At 39.7% G+C, this 20,501-nt stretch overlaps 3 protein-coding genes across 6 annotated transcripts; 1 reads left to right on the forward strand and 2 right to left on the reverse strand.

Moving 5' to 3' along the window:
* Positions 1–215: 215 nt before the first annotated feature.
* On the reverse strand, positions 216–9,783 carry pex26 (peroxisomal biogenesis factor 26). 2 transcript variants are annotated; one of them, XM_080754085.1, is made up of 6 exons: positions 9,690–9,783; positions 9,376–9,608; positions 9,115–9,255; positions 1,500–1,819; positions 1,249–1,377; positions 216–1,132 (listed from the first exon to the last, which is right to left on the reverse strand). In XM_080754085.1, exons 1-6 carry the CDS (start codon positions 9,696–9,698, stop codon positions 1,020–1,022), a joined length of 945 nt encoding a protein of 314 aa, XP_080610211.1. In that variant the 5' UTR covers positions 9,699–9,783; the 3' UTR covers positions 216–1,019. The 2 variants fall into 2 exon arrangements, with proteins under 2 accessions (XP_080610211.1, XP_080610212.1); XM_080754086.1 differs by lacking the exon at positions 9,115–9,255.
* A 145-nt stretch (positions 9,784–9,928) lies between these two features.
* On the forward strand, positions 9,929–12,540 carry llph (LLP homolog, long-term synaptic facilitation factor). 3 transcript variants are annotated; one of them, XM_080754759.1, is made up of 3 exons: positions 9,929–10,015; positions 11,089–11,323; positions 11,863–12,540. In XM_080754759.1, exons 2-3 carry the CDS (start codon positions 11,101–11,103, stop codon positions 12,024–12,026), a joined length of 387 nt encoding a protein of 128 aa, XP_080610885.1. In that variant the 5' UTR covers positions 9,929–10,015; positions 11,089–11,100; the 3' UTR covers positions 12,027–12,540. The 3 variants fall into 3 exon arrangements, with proteins under 3 accessions (XP_080610885.1, XP_080610887.1, XP_080610886.1); XM_080754761.1 differs by having other exon boundaries at positions 9,946–10,015; positions 11,068–11,323; XM_080754760.1 differs by having other exon boundaries at positions 9,946–10,015; positions 11,092–11,323.
* Positions 12,541–12,558: 18 nt separating this feature from the next.
* Positions 12,559–19,893, reverse strand: hcls1 (hematopoietic cell-specific Lyn substrate 1). The gene is made up of 16 exons (XM_080754758.1): positions 19,773–19,893; positions 18,802–18,885; positions 17,780–17,853; positions 17,156–17,285; positions 16,442–16,552; positions 15,731–15,785; positions 15,521–15,631; positions 15,306–15,416; positions 15,046–15,156; positions 14,914–14,969; positions 14,648–14,717; positions 14,382–14,531; positions 14,115–14,239; positions 13,718–13,916; positions 13,546–13,617; positions 12,559–13,432 (listed from the first exon to the last, which is right to left on the reverse strand). Exons 2-16 carry the CDS (start codon positions 18,883–18,885, stop codon positions 13,299–13,301), a joined length of 1,593 nt encoding a protein of 530 aa, XP_080610884.1. The 5' UTR covers positions 19,773–19,893; the 3' UTR covers positions 12,559–13,298.
* Positions 19,894–20,501: the final 608 nt, after the last annotated feature.

A 20,501-nucleotide genomic window follows, 5' to 3' on the forward strand; every position in this document is an offset into this window, starting at 1 on the left:
GAAAATATGTTTCTTCAGTCAACACGTTTTTAAGTTTCAGTGTCAAAAAGACCCAGAACAACATGGAATGCAATACATATTATGTGGCTTGCTGTCCATTTATTTATGAAACAGGTTCCTGGATTTAAAGAAAAAGTAGGATATCTTAGGAGTTATTCTTTTAAATATGTCAATAACTTTGGAGTGATCAATATCAATGCAAAAAAAGCCTGGGTTTCCGAGGCTATTATCAATGTGAATAGACAACATAGGTAGGACAAGGACACCAAATTATGAAGGGGCATTCATAATTGCTCATTCAACTGAGCAAGAGACATATTTCACTCAAATAGTGAAAGGCAGTTTCCATCTTGTTTACTAACACATTTCTCTTTGGGAGGGATTATGAGACAAGGAACACTTCCAAACTCACTTTGTTGCTATTGAATAGAATGGCAGCCAATCACGCTATAACCTGACATAAACTTGTATTATCTCAAATGGGAAGTGAGGCTATGAGGTTTTACATTTTCTGATTCAGAACATGTCTTGCCTGGCACATTAAAATGCACACCTATGACAAAAAGAGAAGGAATGTTGGCAACACAATGTAGTAAGAACATTCTCAAGAACTAATTGGGAGAGATGGAAGATTACTGTGATCGAACTGGCAGCAAGGAAGTTCTCATTTTCAGGACCAACTCCTAAGACAGAACAAAGCGTATAAACATATAACATTTTGTGTTCCACAAATCCATCTCCCATTCACCGTCGAGCAGCTCCAGATATACAAACTGATGACACAAACCTTACTAAAGCTCTAATGGCTTGACCTCTTCTTTCAGAGATCAGAAATACTTTAGATTGTTATAGTAAAAATCTGACTGATATTTGTGCTGATTAAGTGTAGTATGTAGAGTATGCATGCATATTCTCAGCACACACCAAAGTTTATTGAGGAATAGTTTTAAAGTACTTCATAAACAGTATATACAAAATTGGTTATTAAAATAGACTATACCCTGATTTTGATGTGTATTTTACAATTTCTTGTTCTGAGTAACGGCCTGATAGTGTGGGGCAAACACAGCATTCCACATCTGTTTAAGTAGTTGCAAAAGTTTGGAAATCCAGGGGAAAGAGGAAGGAAGAGCTGTGGGCAAAGAAGAAAATACAATTACTCTATTGTTTCCAACCAAATATTTAGCTCTTAGACAGAACTGTATTCAGGCCAAGTATGCATCAGACACAATGAATAATTTGACTAACCTGGATCCATTCGAACAAAAAGCATGTAGAGAAGGACAATAGCCAAAAACGCGTTTCTGAGAGGGAATGACTTGCCACTGACGGTTGACAGCTTTGTGTGCAAAAACCTTAGCATGGTGATCACAGCACCTGAAAAAACACCATCAAATACAGCAACATTAAACTTATTTAGATTATTTGAAAGGATTTATTAATGTGTGGTTACATAATTATGTGGAAGCCATAGTTAGCGTTATATTGAGATTTGTGACCTTGTGGTGTGGTTGTGAGTTCGGTGGTCTCTGGTACATGGCTGGGACTTGGAGGTGGTTCTAGACTTTTATGCTCTTTTTCCGCAATAAAATCCAGCGCCGTCTGCCTCTGCACCTCTGTGAAAGCACCACTTCCCACCTCGCCTAAGATGAACTCTCGTGCCTCTTCCATGTGTCCAAGAGGCACAAGGACATGCACCAGGTACAGCTCTGCAACGGATCCAAACTCTGCTAATCTTCTGTTGGAGGGGCAGTGAATCCAAAGCCTTGAAGCCTCCAGCATTACAGCTTGATCACCCACTTTGGTATAGAGAAATATACTATAAGAAAAATAAGAAAAAAAGAAAGAAAATGAAATTTGGACAGGAATTAAGAAATTGTTTTATTTATTTATTATTATTCTAAATGAAAACCATACCTGTGTTTTTTGATGTTAGCATGACATTATTGTGCAAGGTAGGGCTGGGCAATGTACTGTACCGATACTGTACATCCAAACAGAAAAGTCCTATATGATTGCATTAAACAACGTTAAACGTTAAACTCACTTTGCCACTCGATTTGCCATTCACTTTACGCATGTACATACCCTCTATTGTGATATTCTGATATATCGTCTTGTAGTTTGGATATTGTGATATTGTCTTTTCCTGGTTTTAATCATTTCAAAATATTTCAAAAAAAGAAAAAGTAGCCCGTCTACCAGTTCCCCATGCAGCGTTGTGAGCTTGTAAATCTGCTATTTCTGTTAATATTAGTATTTTTGAAAATACACTGCACACTGTGTCAGTTTAGGGTTGGGTGAGTTGGTGAAGTAGCAGACGCGTAGAATGAAATAAAATGGCCCGCACGGCGCCCCGTTTTCACTGAGTCAAACTTCTGGAAGTTTTTTCCAAAATGACGGCAATTTTGAAATTCACGCCATGTGAAAACGGCCACTCATTTTGTCTTCCGTGAGTTTTGGTGTCCCAAACGTGACGGGAAAATACCTAGTAATTTTTGCCTAAAGTCCCGGCAGAATAGAAATATCCCCACAGTGAAAACGGCATACCGTGATTTTTACTTTTTTCGGACAAGCAGGTGCACGCAAGGAGCCAATATTAACAGTTAAAGCATTGTAATTGGGATTGAAAGCTTCAGAATGCATATTGCATTCGAATGTTATGTGATGACGGATGACGGATGATGGCAAATATAGCGGCATGGTCATGATGGACCTCCAGAAGGCATTTGATACCGTAAATCATTCTATTCTGATTGAGAAACTAAAAGCCATCGGTCTTGACAGCGCAGCAGTGAGTTGGATGCAATCTTACCTGGTGGGGAGGGAACAGGTGGTGGAGATTAACGGTACCATGTCCCCCCCCCTCCCAGTAAGCTGTGGTGTTCCTCAAGGTAGCATACTGGGGCCTCTGTTGTTCCTAATATACGTGAACGACATGGCATCTGCTTGTGACTGCAACCTGTTCCTGTTCGCGGATGACTCGGCTCTCCTAGTCTCGGGCAAGGACCACTTGCAGGTTGAGAAGACACTTAACTCTGAACTAAGTAAGATCTGCACATGGCTTAACGACAACAAATTATCAATTCACCTGGGAAAAACGGAGTCCATCCTCTTTGGAACAAATCATAACCTCAAAAAGGTCGATAACTTCACAATCAAAGTGGGTGACAAGGTCATAACACGAAAAAACGAAATCTCTTACTTAGGATGTATCCTGGAAGCTAATCTTTCCAGTGAAAAGATGACTTCTAAAGTAATAAATAAAATCAACCAACGAACTCGTTTCCTACAGAGGATAGCCCCGATGGTCAATTTTAACACACTGAAGACCATAGCTGGTGCAATAATCCAGCCCCTCTTTGACTACGGAGTCCACGTATGGTATCGTGACGCCCCACAAGCCCTGAAAACTAAACTCCAAACAGCCCAAAATAAACTAATTAGGGTCCTGCTTAGCCTTCCCTATCAGACTCACCTCACCGCTACTCACCAATTAAGAGTGGGGTGGCTCAGAGTAGATGACAGAGTACAGCAGCTTGCAATGGGCCTGGTGTACAAGATACACTACACCACTATAGCCCCTTTTCGACTGCAGTTTTAGCACCACACCACACCACACTACACCACACCACACCGCACCACATAAAAATATCTACATTTTCCATTACACAAAAGTACCCCTATCGGTAAGAAACAAATTGACCCATTTAACTGTGATTATAATACAATATAAATTTGTATTATAACTATCCTAATTATAATGCACTATAATTGAATATAACTGTGATTATAATACATTATAAAGTATTAATGTATTACTATGATAATTATAATACACTATAATAGATTATAATAGTGGTTATAACACAATAGAATCTATTATCATGTATTACAACTATATCCTGGTGGTCCAAATGAAAGGTCAGTGAGTGATCAGTCATTATGAAGTGTTTGGCCCTGTTTGGCCTAGCTCAGACCTACTCTAGAGTGGATACTTTTTAGTACCCTGTTTAGTACCACTTTCACACCACTCTACCCAGGTCCTTGTAGTGGAAAACCTGGCACAAGTGGGCGGTGTGGTGTGGAGTGGTGTGGAGTGGGGCCTGTGGAAAAGGGGCTTATGATACCCAAGTACCTGTCAAAATACTTTATAAACATTAAGGATGTCCATAATTACAACACCAGAGGCAGCGCCACAGATCACTTTCAACCCAGAGTCAAAACCAACAAAGGGTCAAACTCTTTTTTCTGCTATACCACCAAAATGTGGAAAGCCTTACCGAAGGCCATAAAGGAGTGTGGATCACTTGCATCCTTTAAAATTGCCCTGAAAAGCCACTTACAGGCAGCAGCCGTTCGCAACTGGTAATAATGAACCTAGCCCCAACCCTACCCTCCCCTGCCCCTTCTTTGTATATACTGTTTGTTTAAGAATTACTGTCTTTGTTTTGTTTTTCTTTACATATCTACTGCATAGTACTGTGTTCTATCTGTCTGTCATATGTTATATGAGATACTTCAATGGTTTCCAGTGGAAATAAGCTTAGTCTTTTCATGGATCTCCTTTTAGTAGACCTTGTACCAGTGAACTGTACCGTCATGAAACTGTACCTTTTCCTATGCAAACTTCTAATAAAGTCTTCAATCAATCAATCAAATGTAAGCCAGCCAAACACAGAAGACAGATGTCGAGAAATGCAAGCTTAATGCTAGATCAATGCATGGTTCAAAATTATTCTATAGCCTATTTGTAATTAAGCTGTGTGGGTTTTGATACAAGTCCGCTCTGGAGACAGGAGCGCGATGCGCTCGTAATGTGATAAAAGCTGGAATCTTTACCAACTTTTTTTTACGGTGCTATAGCCTATTTTTTGTCTGAGTGAGACACAATGCGCTCATTTGGCCTATATGCTGTGATGAAAGTTGGGAGCTACCAACTCAAAGAGCGGCATCATTAGTTAATAGTTTCTCGTCGTAAAGTGTTTTACTGAGCAGCGAGCGAGTGGATGACCAGCATCCATCGGTGACGTGAAGAAAAAAAAAACAAGCCCACAATCCCACATGTGCAACACGTTGCATCCTTTCTGAACCTTATGTGACACACATAAGGTTCACATGTGTTGTTTCATGAAGAATATTTCTTGTAACTTGTTAAATCCATTGGTGAGAGAGAAAAGGAGAGACGAACAGACGTGACTCGCTGCTGCTTTAAGCAAGCGACCAAGCGTCCAGACGCAGACGGTGTGGTAAACACTGGTTGCCATGTTTGCTAATTATAAGCGACTATGGTCTTGATTTCCGTAAAGTTGCTTGTACGTATTGATCGTTTCTGGCTGCTTTTTATTTGTTGTGATCTTTTAGATCGGTAATTGTCAAGTAGCTGATGTGGCGATGCTTATAGTTTTAAATTGCTTTTGTGGCCTAGATAATATCACTTTTTGGGGCTTATTTTCGTACACCTGGTTGCTTATTTCTCTCGCAAAGTCTGGCAACACGGATTTTCATTCCGTGACGGTTTAGTAGTGAAAACGATGTATTTTATGGCGATGCCAGCATTTTTGCTCATGTGAAAACACCCAAAAAACAAAACTCCCGGCAAGTTGAAAATGATTATGCTAATTATTTTGCAGGAAAAATTCCGGAACTGTAGTGAAAACATGCCTCAAGATGCATGAAGAATGTCCATGACCGATATGTTTCCTTTATAATAAAAGCTTTCTTTATTGTGCAAGTGTAGATAGGGGTGGGCGATATGGTGATAAATATCGTTGAGACAGGAGATACAATGTCTCCACGATATTCCTTTTCAGTGATATAGTATACTGTATATAGTGATACAATGAGGGAGCCTTATAGAAAATCCTGTTGAATTGTTAATACAGAGATTCATTGCAGAATGCATTTAAACCTACATTTTGGTCTAAATTAGTAGTTCTCAAACTTTAAAATTTCATGGTCTTAATTCAGTTTCAAAAAAACTTTTGGTCATTTTATTGTTTAGTCAGGCTTTTATGAACACCCTGAACAGTTTTTAATTTGCTTGATTCAATATTTAGATATTTGATGTAAATGTTACCAGGCCCTCCTCCTGCAGGAGGCCTCCACATACACAGCCATTTTAACTCCAAACTCCATTTTAACCATGATAGATTAATTAAAAACACGCATTATTTTTTCTGGGTTCTCATAATACCCTCCTAATATGTGAGCAGGCCGTGTTTTTTCGATAACTTTTTTCATTTATTGTATTTAATTTTTTCCATTTTCCAAAATAATTATTAAAAATAAATTAAAAAAAGTTATTGAAAAAACACAGCCTGCTCACGTATTAGGAGGGTATTATGAGTCACCAGAAAAAAATAATGGGTGTTTTTAATTAATCTATCATGGTTAAAATGGAGTTTGAAGTTACAATGGGTGTGTATGTGGAGAGGCCCTGGGCCTGGAGGGCCTGATAACATTTACATCAAATATCTAAATATTGAATCAAGCAAATTAAAAACTGTTCAGGGTGTTCATAAAAGCCTGATTAGACTATAAAATGACCAAAGGTTTTTTTGAAAGTGGAATACCCCTTTAACTCTGACAGTATACAAATTAAACTTGGTTTTGTATACTGTCAGAGTTACATACTTGAAGGATTTTAGTTACCTTGTAGGTGGTTGCACTGTTAAGTAACTTGAAAAAATAACCATAAAAACCAATGTGAAAAAGAATCGTGATAAGATTGTGTATTGTGATACAGCTTGGAAGAATATTGTGATATTGTATTTTTCCATATCGCCCACCCCTAAATGTAGACGGTGTGCAGGTCAATCTATTTTATTCTACACAGTAAGAAAAAATATACATTGATATCATATCCTATATATATATATATATATATATATATATATATATATATATATATATATATACATATATATATATATATACATATACATATACATATACATATATATATATATACTAGAAAAAAAGCCCCTTGCGGGGGCTTCTCCCATGCTTCTCCCCACCGGGGGAAATGGATGTGCTGTGGCAGCGCGCCGCATCCAGTTGGGGTTACCGCGCGGCACTTCACGTGCGTCGATACCGCGATGGGACGCCGCGCAGCTGCCCGCGTTCAGTGTGTGCTCCACTTTATGTCCCTAGTGCCCAGTTGTCTAGGTGGCCGCCTCTCCAAGTGCCCACATATCCCTATTGGCCAGTTAAAGGGAATGGCCTCAGCAAGGCATTTTTGTATTATGTTTTTTACACAATTGAACAACGGACAGTCGGACGCAGAGTTAGCAGAAATGCGGACAGACTGGCTGGTACGTATTCTGATTAAGGTAGTGAGATAATATCCAAGATTTATCATGAACAAAAAGGCACACATGGACACTAATGGTAAAATACGCCAACACAACCTCCTCCAGTCCCTTAAGCGGCCGTGGCCCCATTAGGCTTATTTCCTGTGGAAATAATAAGCCTCTGCTTTCTAGGATCTCCTTTTAGTTGACCTTGTAGCAGTGATTTGTACTGTCATGAAACTGTACTTTTTTCTATTGCAAACTTCTAATAGATTTTTCAACCACCTCCCCACCCGGTCTGGGCTGTCTGAAAGTGAGTTAGTCTTTTTTAGCACCAATATAATAGGAGTCAGGAGAAATCAAATGGCGAAAGTAGGCACGTTCTGAGACATGTCGACCCGTTGATTGTTGTTAATATTTGGGGTTTTTGATGTTGGAAATTACATAAATGCCTCGCTGGTATGTTTTTTGTGTATTCCACTATTCCTCATCCTACCCCTGCTCTCCATTGCAGAAAGCAACATAACGATTGAAGCTTGCACGTTAGAGTAGCGTCCCTCCGTCAACACAATGTTACATGCGTAGGCTATTTAGTTACACCATAGCATTTGCACGTTCGCGAATGTGTCACTGTGTGCGTTCGGCGTGCGTGCTCTATTAACGCATTATTATGATACACGATCCAGTGGTTATGAAGTGAGGCAATGTTTTTTGTGAACATGGATCGGAGAGACAGAGAAACAGACAGGTTTTCACTGCAGCGCACGCACGCACACACACACACACACACACACACACACACACACACACACACACACACACACACACACACACACACACACACACACACACACACACACACACACACACACACACACACACACACACACACACACACACACAGGACGGAGGACGGTGTATCTTTCTCTGTCTGTATCTGATCCGAGGCATTTTAACGGTCCGGTGAACGGCTCTTTGAAATGAACGATGGGATCCGGTTCATAGTAGGGAGCCGTTCCTTTTGTAAATGAAGAGTGGTGGGAAAAGTACTCAAATTCTTTACTTAAGTCAAAAAAATATCAATACTGCAATCCATGTGGAAATACTCTGCCACAAGTAGAAACCTGGAATGTTAAGTAAAAGTACAAAAGTATTGGTATCAAAATGTACTGTAAGAATGTCCTGTTTCACAGGTTTTACAATGAATAAAATGTAAAAAAAGAAAAGAAATAAAAAAATTATTTGTGAGCTTGTAGATGGGCTATTTTCAAATAGCAGGTATGTAGGCTACATATGTATGTCAGAAATACATTTATATAGGGTTGAAGTTATTTGTAATCATAATCAAAATCTACATAGTAACTCAAATGAGTCAGTCTTTTGAACGGCTCTTTGAAAGGAACGGATCCCAGAGATCCGGCTCACTTCAGAGAGCCATAAATCCCATCTCTACTTGTGTGCACTGCAGTCGCACATGCGCAGTAGGGTGGGAGGGGGGTCCTAGCGAGAGGTGGCTAAAATATATGCCTGTATAAAAAATAACGTTTTATATTAATTGTTTGACATTTAAGTACAATCATGGCGGCAAACATAGCTTAGGCCCTTTCCAGAGTATTGAGCAGTGTACATGCCGAGCGGGGAACCGTGACGTTCACTGGTTTGCTGGGAATAGGCCTTCATGGCGTACATGACCTAGCTCTCCAATTATAATATTAAGATATATATATATATATATACCTAACCCTATATAATGGTATTTCATTTGATTTTGTCCATATCGCCCAGCCCTAGTGTAAGGAAACATAACCCTGTGTCTCACCACAGCTGCATTATTTTAGCAGGTATCTTCTCTGGGCACTCATAGTGCTTGAGGATCCAAGTGAGTACATATCGCCACTGATTAAGCTCAGCCAGTGCTTGCATCCCAATAATGCAGAGGCTTGCTTTAAACTCTCCATGCCTGGGGAAAAGCAAAAGTTAAAGCTAGACTAAGTAATGCTAACATAGTTATTTTACACACAATAAAATCCTCGTTGTTAATTTATCCATTTCGTGAACTCTAACAAATAGTGTAACTCACCTGCTGTCCTCTTGCTCGATGCTGGCAAGAGTCAGACAGTCCAACCCTCCTTGGCATGTGTCGAAAGCTGCTTGGAAATCTCTATGGACACATAGTTGTTCTGCAGCTGTGTCCAACGCATTGATTGTTTGTGCTAAATATGAAATAACTGGTGGGCTGCTGTGATTATGACGGACTGACCCACAGTTGCTTGGATCACTAGTTGAAGAGTTGTTCATCATCTCTTCCAACCTCTGCTTGAAGTTGAAGCTCAAAAACAACAGGACTTATAATCTAAATCACTGCCAACTATAACGTTACACAGGTACGGTTACCTTGATCATTTATGATTTTGCTGAATGTTTTTAATGGTTCGTTGCAGCAGACGGATCCTCTCACATTTATTGATCTAATCTCCTCAGCATTTTGCTTTTGTTTACTCTGATGAAAGTGAACGTCGACCTTCCGGGTTTGGACCATGAAATCCAATCAGATCACTGCGTCTTCTGCGAAGACCAACCCAGCCAATCAGCTTACCGTTTGTTGGACTCCGTCATCACGCTTTCACGTTGTAAACACGTGTGTGTGGAGTCAGTGCTGTGCATTACAGTTTGATGTGCATGAGACGGCGCGTTTGAACGACAAAACAACATTATTACTTGTAAGTTACAATCCCTATATAAATACTGCCATTTTTACAGTCGGAACGACGGTGTCAATTCGTGCAAAAATAATGACTTCAAACGTTCTACTGTCTGAAGGTCTTCAATCGGGTTGTCTGATGAGTAGTTGGTTAGCTGCTGGGTGCTAACAAGCTAGGCTCGCTAACGAATAACGATAGACCAGTGTTTCTAAAACTTTCACATTTCAATGTCTCGCCTTAACTCTGACAGTGTACACATGGGGTTCATTTGGTTCCATGTGTACACTGTTAGAGTTACAGACTTGTATGGGTCAATTTATACCCCTATAAAGGAACCCACAAAGTCCCTGGAATCAACTTTGATTGAGAACCATTGCGATAGACGTTCCTGTTCAGTGGTTTTTGATTGGTTGAAGACTTTATTAGAAGTTTGCAGAGGAAAAGGTACAGTCTCATGGTAGTACAGTTCACTGCACTGGTACAAGGTCAACTAAAAGGAGATCCAAAAAAGGCTTTCGGCTTGTTTACATAGGAAACCTTCTAGTGGAAAAAGTACTGTAAAAGTATCATTCTTTACTGCAATTTAGAAATACTCTGTTACAAGTAAAAGTCCGGAATTCAAAATGTATTTGAGTAAAATGTACTTAAAGTACCAAAAGTAAAAGCACTCATTGTGCAATGTTACATTTCAAGTTTTCAAATGTATAAGATTCTTAAGATAAGAAAATAGCAGCCCACAATGCGATGCATTGTGTTTTTGTAATTGACAAATACATTTCTGTTTGGCTTGTAGGCTTTGAAGTTGCACATGGCAGATATGACACATAACCTAGAAATATACAAAGAAATTACTGACATATTTGACAACTTTATTCTTGAAAATGAACATTGATAGTGGAAATAGCCGATCTACAAGCTCACTGTGAGATTGTAGATCGGCTATTTCCACTATTTTTTGAAGATATGTGAAATTATTTCAACATCTACACGACTTTGACGATTATCACAAAATAATTGCGATTATGTCAAATAATTGCGATTTGACGATTATTATGTAATAATTGTGACAGGCCTACTTGTATGTTCTTCAGCAGATCCCTGAAATGGCAAAAAGCTTAAGAAGCAAGAGGCAGAGGAAGATGCGAGCGGAGAAGAGGAAGAAGAATGCTCCAAAGGAACTGGCCCGCTTGAAGCAAGCTCTGGGCAACGATGTGAAAGGAGAAGCCATCATGAGTGACATCCAGGAGGTCGCCACGGTGGTGCCAGCCAAGAAGATCAAGGAGGGCTTGGTGGATGTTCCCATGGCAGAAACAGGGGGTGATGGTGGTGAGTGAAAGCATTATGGTAGTACTGTTGCTGACATGGTTCCCTAATACAGTGGTTCTCAACCTTGTCAGGCAGAAACCCCCAAAATAATCATGTTTTATCTGGGGACCCCCACCCTGACGAGCACTAAGAGTTGAGGCATTACATTTTGTATACCACGGTTCTATTGTGAAAATAGCAGATTCTACATTCTAAAATAGCAGATTCTGTGAGCATGTAGTTCGGCTATTTTCACAATTTCTGCCTTCATATTTGACAATTTGGCCAATGCTTAATTTGTCATTTCAGAGGTATTAAAAAGTCCTTAAATTGTCACTTTGGAAATGTGCAGATCCCCTCTATACATTTAAACATTATGTTTGTTTGTTTTTTACTGTTAAGTGAGAAAACGTTGCACATAAAGTTAATCATCTGGGGACCCCCCAAAATACCTTGGGGGTCCCCACAGGTTGAGAACCACTGCACTAATACACCCAGTTATCACCATCGTTATCTCCCCTGTTCCTTGACCTAAGACAATTGTTGCCTTTCTATTGCAGATGGGAAAATGGATTTGGACAGCACACGCAGCAAGAAAACTCTAATGAACGAACATGGACAATACCCGTCATGGATGAACCAAAGGCAGATCAAGAAAATGAAAGCCAAACGGTTGGCAAAGAAAGGAAAATTTCCTAAGAAGAAAAAGCACATTGCCTGGTAAAACAAAAGAACCCTAACCCAAGGACCTTTACTACTCAATATCTTGTGACACGTCTGGATGCATATGATGATGTCACATTACTTTGAGTGTATACTCAATAACCGTGAACCTGCAATTGAACCCGTTTTGTTCCTGATCTTGGTGGAGAAAGTTTTATTCACGGTTGTACCACAGAATTTATGGCTGAAAAGCAGTAGAGAGTAGCTGTTGTGTTCAAATGGAACAGGGATGCCTTGATATTTTCTTTTTTATTAATTAAAAGAACACCAGACTTTGTAAATACATACATGTTGCCTCAGTGAGTTGCGATATTGTGGCAGTTTACATGTAATATTTGACTCAAAGGTATGCGTAAATAGATGCATAGTATTCCCAAGGATTGTTATAGTATTCCACTATTACCTGCTCTCATCATTTCTTTCCCCCCAGTTACAGTATGCTCGGTCATTGATGGACCATCATAAGTTGTCAGTGATGGATGACATTAAAGCAATTTGTTGATATACAAGTGCGATTGATTGAATCTGTATTTTATTGACTCCATCCAGATGCAATTATAGCATGTATCCCTTATGAATATGACATTGACAATAGTGATTTCACAAAATCTGATAAAAAGAGTTTGGAAACTTCTATGTAGGCTATGCTTTTCCAACTATGTATGTATGGCCACATGAATGACCTAATCGTCCAAAGACATTCTTTATCATTCTTTGTCATTTATTCTCACTATTTTATTGTTCCTCTAGAAAAATGTTTGAAATTGCATGATTGATTGATTGAAGGCTTTATTAGAAGTTTGCATAGGAAAATGTACAGTTTCATGACGGTACAGTTCACTGGTACAAGGTCTACTAAAAGGAGATCCATGAAAAGACTAAGCTTATTTCAACAGGAAACCATTAAAGTATCTCATATAAATATGCAACTAGGCCATATGTAAAAAACACACAGCCGCGCGCACACATAAGTTCCGCTCGACACCGCAGTTATGGTTGTTGCTCAGAGAAGTTGGTCTATAGGTCAAGTCCCAAAGGTGAAACTTTGTTTCCTTGGTACGCAAACTAGTGAAAATAGCTGATCTACAATATAGATATGCTATTTTCACATTTAATTACTAATATCTTTTGAAAAGATTAGGAATTTGTTTTGAATTAATGACACATTTTTAAAATCTTTTGAAACAATGTAGGAAACAAAAAAAAGGGATATTACAAAATGGGTCCCAATCCAGTGTTTGGGAACCACTGAGGAAAAGGCTGACCCTGGCGCTCACTGCATCTTCACAAAGGCAGCAGGGAAGAGACCAAAGTGCCCATGGCAATGTCCCCTCCACCAGCCCTCATCCACCATCTCTATGTTGGTAATGACATCGTCCGCGTTGAAGGACACCTCATCATCAGCCCCTGGATGAAGGGAGGAATAAAGAATGAGTCTTTAAAAGAGAGAGGAAGGCAACTAGGATAGCTATTGTGTAATTTGCCAAATAAATGAGTTGTATACAGCGTTGTATCCATACCTCCCTCGTAGTCATAAAGTGCCACTGCAGTCGTGCCACCTGACAGGTCCTCGTAATCATTGTCTGTATCTACTTATAAACAAAAAAAGGGACATTTTGGAACTCTTAAATATTCAAAAGACTGCATTGTTTTGTTGACTTTGTATTTAAAGTGCTACCAATGCAACCAGACCTGGTGGAGGAGGTATTACTCCTATGTCTTCGTACTCTGACTCTTCTGTGATGTCCACATACTCTCCACCATCTTCTATGTTCTCATAGTCTTCGCCAGGTTCCTCGATCTCTGGTGTACATGACGGTGGCCGATTTAGCTCGTGGAAGTCATCTGGGCGTGGGGGTAAGGATGGAGGTTCTTCATACAGAGGTTCCTCCTGGAGAAATCAAACACAAGATCATTGGTTTCATCTTTCATGTCAACTCTTTGGAGATGAGCAATAATGATCTCCTAGTCCTAATCCAGAGTGGAGCTATATCAATGTAAAATTACAGAGTACTTGAATTGGATGATTTCAGCTAATCTGGATTTGATTGACTTTTAGATGAATCAGAGGCATATACTAATACTGTACATCTTGATCAGGTTCCTCAGTTGGTAGCTCAGGGAGTGGTCGGTAGACTTCTGTTTTCCTACTGTCCTCTGCCTCCATGTTTGGAATGGGTGGAGGACACTCCGTTTCCTCCCTATTGTCCTCCTGGAAGAAATAAAGAAAAGCTTAGACCACAACGGATGATGGATTAGCATGGGAAATAGTCAAATATGGCAAGCACATAAGAAAGCAACATTATCTGCCTGTACACAAGTTGTGGCAGATTGCATGTGTTTTGGATATGTGTTACCTCTTGTCTGTGTTTGGCCTCCTCCCGTTCTTTCTTCTCTCTGGCCTGTCTCCTAGTTCTCTCCTCTTCTGCTTTCTTTTTGTTCTCTTCATCTGACGCCTTAGCCATATTCTCAAAACGAGCCCTTAAGTTCCCTGCACCTGCGCTGGCTGCAGGTGCACAGAAAATACAGAAAGAAAAGTGTTGTTGTATAGAGGCAATTATTTTTTCATGTAAAATTGCTAGAATAGTGCCTTGACTCTCATGATAAAACAGTAAAACTTACAAGCCTCCAGTGGCTGTGTTTTTTCATAAGCAGATGTAGGAGATTCCATGTCTGTGAAGGCAACCGCACTCTAGAGGAAATCAGTTTGAGGGAAAAGGTATTTATAAACCACTTGAACCCTAGCATCTCTATTCAGGGCGGAATATTAGAATATCTGGTCCGTGAGCTTGTAAAACCCTTGTTTTACTAGTATACTCCAGTTTAAGTATAGAGGGTTAATACGCATACAAACAATTATTCATCATCATCAGTCTTTCAATACTAACCTTATCCATGCGGTCTTCCTGTACCCCATAGCGCCCTCCAAAACCTTTTGAGTAATCTGTACAGAGAGATCATTGCATTAATCCAGGGCCTTGTAATAAACGTCAATTTAAAATTTAAGGGCATTCGCTCACCTTTTTGTGACTGATGCTTCTCTGTCTCTGCTTTGTAATCGTAGCCTAAGGCAGCTTTATCTACTTTCTCCTTCTCAACTCCAAACTTGCCACCGAATCCCTTTGAGTAATCTGTATGAGTGATGATGAAAACATTTGGCATAGATTGACTACAATATTGACAACATTTTCACCTTTTGAGTAATCTGTAAAGAGAGATCATCACTTTAATCCAGGGCCTTGTAATAAACCTCAATGTCAATTTAAGGGCATTCGCTCACCTTTTTGTGACTGATGCAACTCTGTCTCTCCTTTGTAATCGTAGCCTAAGGCAGCTTTATCTACTTTCTCCTTCTCAACTCCAAACTTGCCACCGAATCCCTTTGAGTAATCTGTTGGAGCGATAATCAAAACATTTTGCAGAGATCGACTACAATATTGACAACGTTTTCATGACGAAGTATGAAATGAAGTTAATACTCTGATCTGAACCCACCTTTCTGAGATTGGTGTTTCTCTGTTTCTCCTTTATAGTCATAACCCAATGCAGTCTTGTCCACCTTTTCTTTCTCCACCCCATACTTTCCACCAAATCCTTTGGCATAATCTAAAACAGTTAAACAGCAGGTTTAGATACTGTGCTGCAGAAAAGTATGACAATTTTGTAATGTGGCTTCTAGTAAGAGAGAACGGTGAACAGGCCTACCTTTCTGAGAGGAATGTTGTGCCACTTCCCCCTTGTATTGATAACCCACAGCCGACTACACAAACAAAACATTATGTGTAAGGTTTGTGTGACTTTAGGAGACCGTATTGCTTGAGCTCTAAAGACTGAAACATTATATTTTCTCTAATAAATGTTTTATAATCGTATAAAAAATGTATAGGTCTTCAACAGGGGGTCCGGGACCCCTAGGGGGTCTCAGAGTTACTACAGGGGGGCTGCCAAATCTTTGTGTGATAGGATGATTATTTTAGATTAACAACTTGAACCCTCGCATCCCTATTCTGAGGAGAACGTTGGCCTAAAATAGCTGATCTACAAGCTCTCATCGCCTCGCAGCGCGAAGCGTTGAGAGCTTGTAGATCGGCTATTTTCGGCAAATAGGTTGGGTGTGGAGGAAGTGATTAAATGTCTAAAAAAACACATTAACACGAATCCAACATCGACTGATGACAGTGCTGTCAAACAAGTCTATGAATCTACCTATGAAATCGATGAAAATCTCCATCACACATTTATACAATACGTAGAGGCCCTGCTTCATCTCTCTCTCAGCTAAGGGGTCCTTGGCCTGAAAAACGTTGAATCTCTTCATTTGTTCTGCAAGGTTTGTAGACTCGAGTAGACTTGAATATTGAGCATTTAGTGTAATAGTAGATATTATCTACTATTACTAGATATCCCTTTTCTCACCTTATCAACACGGTCTTTCTGAACACCAAACTTGCCACCAAAACCTTGTGCTCCGTCTTTCTGAGAAGAATGTTGCTCCACCTGTGCCACGTAGTCGTGCCCCTTTGCCACCTGAGTTGTACACAAACACACATCCTCAAACACACAACAAGAACTACAGTATGGATTAGATTACTGTCACTGGTTTTGGAGACTGACAAGGAGTACTGACTTTCATTTGATTGACTTAACCCTCTTAAAGAATCTTCAACATTAGGCAATCTACATGTTGCCTTAAGGGCTATTCACACTGAGCACTATAGCTGTAACTATAACAAATATAGTTTTAAAAATCGGTCTAAGCCAAGTGGATGGCAGTGTTCACACCAACTATAAAAGAATTCAAGGGTGAAAGTTATCTTTATAGTTATCGTGCCCAGTGGGAATGGCACTTAATGCCTAATGAGCTTGTAGATCGTCTGATTTAGAAAATGTTGGAAGATTTGTAAACATTTTCGCCTATAATGACAAAATTGGGATGCTGAGGTGAAAGTGGATCTATAAAGTAAAGTACAGAGTAAAAAGCAAAGACTCATTTGAGACATTAGAATAAGGCATTGGGACCCGGGCACCTAGGCTCCTAAGTAGCCTGACAGTGCAGGCATTGGAATAAGAGTTATGACAGAAACATAGATCATATTTTGAAAAAAATATTATAGATTGTGGTTCCTCAACCTTGTCCATGCGGTCTTTCTCCACTCCGAACTTCCCTCCGTACCCGTAGGAGGCTTTGGGAGCCTGGGCGAGTTCCTTTTGCTTGATCTTTGCATGCTCCTGAGACACATTCTGTCTGAGCTCTGCAACACTGGAAGGTTACACACAATTCAAATCATATTAATCAGGTTGATAGTTACACCCATGCCCATAACAGTAATGATAATGTTTTGATACTAGGGTTGATAGGGTAGTGGCATTGAGTTTGATTAAAGTGAGAAATACTATCTGACTCATCTATAGCATTTCAAAGTTTTGATTGACTTTTACAGAATGTTGTGCACAACATTTAATAATCTTAACAATACATTATTCTCTTATAGTCTATATTTTAGTGCATGGTCACACCATGTCTGTGACATGGCAGCCTATTGGTTTAATATAAACCATCTTCCCATATTGCCCATATAAGGGAACACACAGCGCTTCATGCCCTGCACACTTAGTTTCACTTCCTTTTCCTCTTTCGACACAGCACTGTCTTGTCACTCACTGTATGACCTGGTCTCTATTTGCAGCTTGATGCTGTCACATTCTCTTTCATGTACAGAAACAATATCATTGAAATATACAAATAATAGTCACCTGAAGGTCTCTTGGCGCCCTGACCCCTCAATGGTCTTGGCACCCCACCTCTGTTCCTGTTCTGAAACGTCATTCTGAAACACAGAACACAAAGTCTGCTCTGAAAAGCCATGTGAGGTACAATAAACAAAAGCAGCAAAGACTGCATTTTGATGCCAAGCAGGCTAAACAGTACAAGCCTCTGTGTTCAATCAATCAATTTGTAACTTTGAGTACAAACCATTCCAAAACAAACCATTCCAAACCAGTCCATTTGGTTACATTTTGGACACGCTCAGAAGTTAAAAATACAGACAAGATGACCTGACCGAATGTACAAGATAAATAAGCGTTTTATCTGATCTCTTTAGGAGGAACTGGAAGTGATGAGCGATTAATGGTCTCCACAGTCAAGCCTGGTGGTGAAAGGCCTACTCTGGTTTCGACACAGGAGTCATCACCATGTTGGCTTGTGGTGGACTTTTTTTCCATGGACATACAAAATAAGAAGACAATAATATTACCAGAACGTGTGTACTAAAGGAACCTTACGGGTTCCATTTGTACACACTCAGTGTTATGGGGGTCCTTGAAAAGAAACATTTGCGTGGTGCCCACTGGCCTACTGGTCCAGGCCCATACCACTTAGGCATTGCCACATAGGCATGCATGAATGCCTGGCGGCGTCGCTGGTTCGATTCCCGATCCGGACAACCTTTGTCGCGTGTCACTCCCCATCTCTCTCCCCATTTCCTGTCAGTCTACTGTCCTATCAATAAAGGCATAAAAGCCCCCCAAAAATAATCTTAAAAAAAAAGATAGTCATAGTAAATCAGTGTCATACATATTCTGAAGAAAACCTGGAGACTGACATTCAGTAATTGGGTTTTATGTTATGGTGAAAATAAGTAAATTATAATGGTGTGTAAAAAACAAAATCTAGAATTTGCCATGGACAAAACCAAGTTTGCCACGGACATGTTAGTCCGTGTACGTGACATGTTGATGACCCAAGTGTTTCGAACACTCCTGAAAGTTCATACCTCAAAGTCAGGGTCCGTCTCCCAGTCATCGCCCTCAGCAGCCACCTTCATGCTCACATCGTGCCCGACCACTGACTTCCACATCTGGGGAAACGGCACAACACATGAGCAATGGTTATATTTATTAAAAGGACAAACAAGTTAACGTGCCTCCAGAGTCCCTGGAGTCCTGAACATAATAACCACAGTACAGACATGCAAGAAAGTACAAGGCACATACGGTGGTCTGTATGTATGTACTGTCTGTCTGTCTGTCTGTCTGTCTGTCTGTCTGTCTGTCTGTCTGTCTGTGTGTGTGTACACACACACACACACACACACACACACACACACACACACACAGTATAATAAGCATGTTGATCAGTGCATATTTGACAGTGCATGTAGGCTACGCGTTTGTTTGCTAGGTTTTTTTAGGTCATCATGGGGAGAAAAAAAGATATAGCACCTCAAGCCCCATAGTGACAGTCAAAATAGGAAGGAAGTCAACAGAAGTTATTTGCAGCACTGCACTTCCTCACCATAAAAACACAATCCTCTCAAAATGAATTTAATACAGAAGTAAAACAAAATAAATCATGATGGGATATGGAAATCATTTCATAATAAGCCTAGGCTATAATCCTCTTCATAAATATAACCTGCTATAGGCTAATAATGGCATTTCGTTTTTTCTTGAAATGGATAAACCCAACAGAATGTATGTTTTGCTTAATGCTTATAGCCTATGATTAAAAGTTATGTTTCTACCTGTGACGCAAAACGCTACAAAATCTAACGATTCCTTAAATTATCCTGCTAAAAAATATTCTAATCTGGGCTTGAATCACTGAACATAAGATTCATCAAGTGCACAAGTTACTGTAACTCGTAGTGTTAAACAACTTCCTTAAAATGAAAAACAAAACAAAACATGGTAAAATAAGAAAACTAAGCCAGCAAACAAATAGTTTAAAGTGGAATAAACTTACCTTGAAATGATTAATGTGTTTCCAAAATATTTAGTCTAAATAAAATGCTCTTCTTTGGAAATGAGATGCGACAGACGACAGAGGGTGCGACGCGCTAAATGCGATGCTGCAGGCATGCGTGCGTGCGTACGGGGATGTGAATGTGACCAATAGCCTACCACGCGTAGCCTACTATATTTAATGGCAATCGGTTAGATTCTGCTATTTATCACCTAATAGCATCCGATAAATCAAATTAGACCGGGTTGATTAATTTCATGCACCTCTCGTGTCTTAGCATATATAGCCTATATAGTCTACTTTATTTTAATTTTAAGTAAAAATGATATATATAATATTTGTATTTCTCTTTTGGGTCTTGAGCTAAAACGTTTGGAAATGACTTTAATAGTGAACAATGTAATACCCCACGTTGAACACTTGAGGGCAGGCTGATACAAAGCATATCTTACCACCACGAAATGACAGTTATCAGTAGTAGTTAATCAACACGCGTTTATGATTCTCTTGGAAAGGTGTCAGTAGAATATCAGATCACAATCATTTCTTGAGGATAGACTTGTGTATCCCTCCCACCCCTCTTGCCTGACTGTTGATTTATTGGGTGAATTTAATTTTCACATCCATCAACTAAGCTGTTATCTGCCTGTCTACCAGTGGAAACACAAAGTTCATAGAGCCATTTAAAAATGCCAGGCAATTCTACACCATTGCAAATGTCATTACTTT

Source organism: Nannobrachium achirus (assembly GCF_963921795.1).
Source record: "Nannobrachium achirus genome assembly, chromosome: 23".
NCBI lineage: Eukaryota > Metazoa > Chordata > Actinopteri > Myctophiformes > Myctophidae > Nannobrachium > Nannobrachium achirus.

Excerpts from the sequence above, each read along its gene's own strand:
- hcls1 (XM_080754758.1), bottom strand. The coding sequence starts at position 18,885 with ATGTGGAAGTCAGTGGTCGGGCACGATGTGAGCATGAAGGTGGCTGCT. Across the intron at positions 15,786-16,441 it reads AGAAAGACCGTGTTGATAAG|TCGGCTGTGGGTTATCAATA; the intron begins GTGAGAAAAGGG and ends TTGTTTGTGTAG. Across the intron at positions 13,433-13,545 it reads ACTTTATGACTACGAGGGAG|GGGCTGATGATGAGGTGTCC; the intron begins GTATGGATACAA and ends CCCTTCATCCAG.
- llph (XM_080754759.1), top strand. The coding sequence starts at position 11,101 with ATGGCAAAAAGCTTAAGAAGCAAGAGGCAGAGGAAGATGCGAGCGGAG. Across the intron at positions 11,324-11,862 it reads AGAAACAGGGGGTGATGGTG|ATGGGAAAATGGATTTGGAC; the intron begins GTGAGTGAAAGC and ends TTTCTATTGCAG.
- pex26 (XM_080754085.1), bottom strand. Across the intron at positions 1,820-9,114 it reads GCTAAAATAATGCAGCTGTG|TATATTTCTCTATACCAAAG; the intron begins GTGAGACACAGG and ends TTTTTCTTATAG. Across the intron at positions 1,378-1,499 it reads ACTCACAACCACACCACAAG|GTGCTGTGATCACCATGCTA; the intron begins GTCACAAATCTC and ends GTGTTTTTTCAG.